We start from the raw sequence: 6,620 nt of genomic DNA, 5'->3' as shown, positions 1-6,620 counted from the left end.
GGAAACTGGAGCACCTGGTGAAAGCCCACATGAACACAGACAGGATATGCACATTGAACATAAAAGGTATCCCTGCTGAGAATCAGTCCAGAGAACCTCTCATGGTGCGGTAGCAACGCAGCCTGCTGTGCATCCTAAATACATGCAATTCTACAGTTTTCACCACAGTCATTAAATAAAATGAGATCATTGTCTGATGGTATCTGTAGGACGCACTTGATTTATTTTGCACCATGCAGGTGGCTGTACTAACAGGGATTACAATCTGTTCTCTATAACTTTACTTTGCTGATATATAGAATATATATATAGAATATATATATAGAATGCTCCAATGTATACCCAAAAGGATACATTTTTTCCTCAGGTAAAACAGCAGTGTTTGTTCTGGATCTGCATTCTTCTCTATGACCTGAAAAAGAAAAACAGCATGCTTTCTATCATCTGGTATTTAAATGCTACTATATATTAAAGTTATGTACAAAAAACTATGTTAACTTCATTTAAATGTACATTTGTGGAATATTGCACTGGTGTGCAACACAAGTAAAAAAGGTTATTCTTCACAGACGTTGTACTTCTTTTTTTACTTTCCTGTCACCTATTACTAAACAACAGACAGTACACCATAAAGTTGTATTAAACATTGCATAATTCCATACTGAACAGAGACAGTCGGCAGTTGTTAGATCAGGTATCATTCAAATATACAAAATTGCAGTATTCTCTTTGCATACATCTAGAAATGCAGCCATAGTAAAGTAGGCTTCACAGTTTGCAAACAGTGTCAGTAAATGCACTTTCAAACAGTGAAAATAACCTTCAGTCAAGAATACCGATAAGAACAGAATGTTATATAGATTTCAGTACAAACACATCAAGGCTTGGGAATCAAGGCTAAAGTAGCGAGTAAAGTTTTGCAGGGTTTTGGTATTATTAGGAATTATACCATGACCCCCCCCAAAACGTGCACGCTGATTGGCCAGCATGCACATTGTAAATCGAGTTATACTAATGGAAAAAGGTCCGGTCGCCCGGACTTTTTTCCATTAGTATAACTCTACTTTTAAAACACTGTCTTGCTATGTTAAATGGGTTTAACATAGCGAGACAGCTTTAAAATAAGCAACGGAGATCTCCGTTGCTTATTTTAAAACTGTCTCGCTATGCTAAACCCATTTAACATAGCGAGACAGGTTTTTAAAAAGCAACGGAGAAAGCAAGATCTCCGTTGCTTTTTGTTCGCTATGTTAAATGGGTTTAACATAGCGAGACAGTTTTAAAATAAGCAACGGACATCTCCGTTGCTTATTTTAAAACTGTCTCACTATGTTAAACCCATTTAACATAGCGAAAACAGTAAAAAAAAAGCAACGGAGATCTTGCTTTCTCCATTGCTTTTTCCCACAGCTCTGATGTACTGCGCAGGCGCGCAGTACATCAGAACTGCCGCGGATGCCAGACATCTGCGGAAGGGCAGTAAACAGGCATTATACTATGCCATTATTTAAGAAAAGTAATAGTTTATTTTCTTAAATAATGTCTTGGTATAATAGCAATAACGCACTTCTGGGTGTGGGTAATGCTGTATTTACCCACGGTTGGCTTTGTTTGGTCCCTCGGGCTTCACCCTCGGGACCAAACCACGCCAACCGTGGGTAAATCCAGCATTACCCACACCCAGGCATGGGTTATTGCTATAATACTTCAGATACAGTTAGTTAAGTTAGTTTGTCTGGACTGATATGTAGAAAGTCATGGCAGTGCAGTCCTCAGAAGGCCTCGGACATGAGTGCAGAAGTCAGGTCAAATATCCAGTGTTGCAGAATATTAAATATACTATTCAGGAGGAAAGAAATTTGAAGAATATGAATACAGAGAACTGTTGCAGTTTATCACCACTATTAGAAACCGTATTCAGATATAAATATAGAATTTCTACAGATTGTTTCACTTTATTAGCACTGTTATTGGAAACAGTATTCGGATATAAATATAAATATAAAATTTCTATGGATTGTTTCAGTTTATTAGCACTGTTATTGGAAACAGTATTCGGATATAAATACAAAATTTCTACGGATTGTTTCAGTTCATTAGCACTGTTATTGGAAACAGTATTCGGATATAAATACAGAATTTCTAAAGATTGTTTGTTTATTAGCACTGTTATTGGAAACAGTATTCGGATATTGATGACATCTACCTCCACCCTGCATAATAAAACATTCTTAACCAAACTACATTGCTTGCAGACTTTATTGTGAAAGGTACAAAAGGATTTGGCCCATAAAGGAGAGATTGGCACCTCTTCAGCACAGTTCTGGTTAGTTAACAGATAAAGCCAAACAGTTGCAGAACAAAGCTTAGTTCATAAAATCAGGACTGGATGTAGTATGAAACAAACCAAGCAATGCTGATACCAAACACGTGTTTAATAAAACAAAGCTTTCAGGTCAAGCCACCCCTTCATCAGTGTATAAAATACTAAAACATACTAACCATTTTTATATACTATCAAAAATCACACAGCCATTAATTATTCAATTAAACAATCAATCCTAGTTAAAAACAATAGTTGCAAAAGCGCAGAACTCTATTTAAAATGCATTTGTTTATACCTTAGTACAGGTTTTAAAGAAACAGTCTGGTTTAAACCTGGTAATACATCAGCACAAAGGCGTATTATCCACTGATATTCTTTCATCTTAAGCTTATTTCTAAGATCTCCCCCTCATATATCCTTACATACTCTATCTATCACCCTAAAAGTGAATTTATATGCATTTCCATATGTACTGATATGCTTAGCCAAGGAATTAGTGTCAATATTTCTTCTTATTTCTGAATGGTGCTTGGTTATTCTTTCCTTCAGTTTTCGGGTGGATTTCCCAACATAAAATGCCTGACATCTATTACAGGTAGCCAGGTATATTATATTCATTGTAGCACATGTTACTAAGCCAGAAAATATATAGTTCTTCCTAGTTATAGGGTGTTGAAAAGTATTATTTTTGTTAATGACTTCACAACAGCTACAATTGCGGCAAGAAAAGGTACCTGATTTAGCTGCTGTTACCCCCCCCCCGCCCCCATTCTTGACACACATGTCTTTATAACATAACTTCTGCTTTAAACTCTGACAGTTTCTGTATGAGAAACTGGGTTTCATGCCAACTATGGGACATAATTCAGGTAGAGATGTTAATATACACCAGTTATTATTAATAATTATTTTAACCTCAGAAGTAGCCCTGTTGAAAGCTGTAACAAAACGTAGCTTACCTACATCTAAGTTGGTCTCCTTAATTATAATTGGCACTTCCATTGTGTTCAGAGAGAAATAAGGTTTAGTACCATCATCCCTACAGCTCAAGACATAAACCGAAGGAAAGAATAACTGAGCACCATTCAGAAATAAGAAGAAATATTGACACTAATTCATTGGCTAAGCATATCAGTACATATGGAAATGCACATAAATTCTCCTTTAGGGTGATAGAGTATGTAAGGATATACGAGGGGGAGATCTTAACAATAAGTTTAAGCTGAAGGAATATCAATGGATAATGCGCCTTTGTGCTGATGTATTACCAGGTTTAAATCAGACTGTTTCTTTAAAACCTGTACTAAGGTATAAAAAATGTGTTTGAAATAGAGTTATGTGCTTTTGCAACTATTGTTTTTAACTAGGATTAATTGTTTAATTGAATAATTAATGGCTTTGTGATTTTTGACAGTATATAAAATGGTTAGTATGTGTTAGTATTTTATACACTGATGAAGGGTTTGTTTGACCTGAAAGCTTTGTTCTAATTGACAGATAAAGACATTAATTCCAGTCTCTTCCAGTGTTGTACTTCTTTTTCACTTTTTTGTCACTCATTACTAAACAACACATTACAAAATGAAGTTGTGTTGCTTAACTCCATACTGAAGAAAAGACAGTCAGTAATGAAGCAAGACACTTGTCTTTACACAGCAAAACATTTCATTAAAATCCCCATAAAGTGCTTTTATATTGGTCTATGCATTCAGAATATATTTATAATTAAGCCTATGGAATAATCTTCTTCTTCTTCTTTCGGCTTTATCCCGGTTAGGGGTCGCCACAGCGGATCACCTGTCCGCACATTAAATGGCAGTGGAGTTTTACAGTGTCGAGTTGCCAGCCCGGCGCCCAACCTTCCACAGAAGGCACACTCACACGCACACCTAGGGCCAATTTAGAGTATCCAATCCACCTGCAGCATGTCTTTGGGATGTGGGAGGAAACCGGAGCACCCGGAGGAAACCCACGCGACCACAGGGAGGACATGCAGACTCCACACAGAAGGCACCCCAGCCGAGGATCGAACCGGAGAACCTCTTGCTGTGAGGCAAATTAAGCCTATGGAATAATAATCTTCCTTTATATCTCAGACACCAAGTCATCATCAAGAAGTGAAGGAAGAATGTCAAGAATCCTTTCAATAGATCAACTCCAGAAAGGAAGAAATTAATTCCATACTAGGAATAGTAAATACAGGCACTTTATTTAAGCTTTAAACATTAAAAAATAGCTTTTTATCTGTCAATAGCCAAACAGGACTTCATCATAATAATTTTTTTTTTACAACTACTCAGTCTTATATAAGCAAATCCAATGCTTAACAAAAGTAATTAATCAATATAAAAGGTAATTAAACCAGTTAAAACTAAAATGCTGATTTAACGTCACACAGTTAAAAAATACATTTCTCAAACCATTGCTTAATAATAAAAAATACATTTATATGCATTTGTGTAAGAATACATTTGTAAAAAAAATAAAAAAAAATATATATATATATATATATATATATATATATTACATATATATATATTACATATATATATATATATGTATATATATATATATATATCTGTGTGTGTGTATATATATATATATATATATATATATATATGTATATATATATATATATATATATATATATATATATATATATATATATATATATATGTGTGTGTGTGTATATATATATATATATATATATATATATATATATATAAATGTAGTTAAAATATATACGTCTAGTGCCCTGTCTCTTGGAAAATATGTTGACTTTCGTTTTTTTTTTTTGTTTTGTTTTTTTTGAATATATAGTATATTAACCGTGTGTTATTACAACATCTGTGCTTTTTGTTGTAAAACTGGGGTTAAAGAACTAGAATCATTTATACTCAGATGGTGGTTAACATGAAATTTGAACTGCCATAATAATTCTTTTAACTCAATTCTTTCTTTCCAAGCACCTCTCCTAGGGATAGAATGAATTTTTCTAAAATAATAAAGGGAAAAATTGACTAGTTAGAATATTTAAGAGAATGCCTGTACAAGGTATTGTTTATGCTATACTTAGAGATATAATAATGTTCATAGATGCGTTTTCTTAATTGTCATTCCGTTTTTCCTCTGGAAAACGCTGGACATTTAAAACACGCTAGGTAAACTCTGTGCTAGAACAGTTTCCTCCCTGTGAGTACATTTTAATTTTTAAGATATTATTCAGTGTAATGGGACTAGTTTCCGGAATGTGCTTGCAGTGACTACACAAACCACACTTTTTGGTACTTTGATGTGGTATGACACCTAAGTTGATATCTTGGTTGTTCTCAACTAAATTCCTAATATTGTTAGCTCTTTAATAACTAAACATTGGTTTACTTCCCACAATATATTCTAATATACTGTCACTGGTCGAAATACACCAGTGTTTATTCAGTATATTTTTGATAATACCTGAACCTGCATTCAGGTGTACAGTAAAAGTCCTATATTATGAAAATGTTTCCCAAATCGTCACCCTGTTTATTAGGGTTACAGAGATCTTGACTAGTTGTTTTAACAAGACCTTCTACCCCTACAATGTTGTCTAGGGTCTTTTTCTGGTCCTGCTTGGACTCATTTAAGCCCACACCAAGGAGACGGATATATTTCATACACCATCCTTTTGAAATCTCCTCACTAATCACCTGTACCAACTGGTGGGGATATTCTCTCTCCAAAAACATGTTTTCAGATTTAATCCTTTAAATATCAAATACATTTGTTTCAAATATCATACAGGCTAATTTCACAAATTGCCATTTAACAAGGTTTTTCTTTTGGGAAAATGGGTGAAAACTTTTAAAATGCAAGTAACTGAAAAAGTAGTAGTAGGTAATTCGTAAGTGCATTAATAATTACTTGTTAAATCTAAATTACTTATCAAAATCTGTTATTAAAATAATCAGAAGTTTGTAAGACAAGGGAAGATATAATGTGTAAAGATAATTAAAGGGTATGGAAATATACTAGCCCACTGAGATAATTACAGAACAGGTTGCTACGTGGGAATAATTACAAACTATTAAATGACGCGCTGAATGTACAGAAAATTAAATGGGGATGGTTACATTTATTTATTAAAAAAGATAAAGCAATTGTCAGTCATCCAAATGGTGCAGAAGCAGGGAGTCTTGAACGGACTTAGGCTAGGGGTAGGGCTACCCAGGGGGGGGGGGGGATAGGATGAATGAAAGAAACTTAAAGTAACTAAATCATTTGCATAAGGACAAAATGAGATGTAATATTAGAC

General features: G+C 34.2%; 1 protein-coding gene across 1 annotated transcript in view; it reads right to left on the bottom strand.

The window, feature by feature from the left end:
* Positions 1 to 6,620, bottom strand: part of LOC122807193 (aldehyde oxidase 3-like) — a 1,326,697-nt gene that overhangs the window by 1,294,331 nt on the left and 25,746 nt on the right. The window contains exon 2 of the mRNA XM_044078243.1: positions 355 to 412. Coding sequence (XP_043934178.1) covers positions 355 to 412 — 58 coding nt within the window. The remainder of the gene's footprint in view (positions 1 to 354; positions 413 to 6,620) is intronic.

Source organism: Protopterus annectens, chromosome 7.part0 (assembly GCF_019279795.1).
Source record: "Protopterus annectens isolate FY-2018-M chromosome 7.part0, PAN1.0, whole genome shotgun sequence".
In the NCBI taxonomy this organism is placed as follows: domain Eukaryota; kingdom Metazoa; phylum Chordata; order Ceratodontiformes; family Protopteridae; genus Protopterus; species Protopterus annectens.
This window is presented reverse-complemented; position numbering and strand designations above follow the sequence as displayed.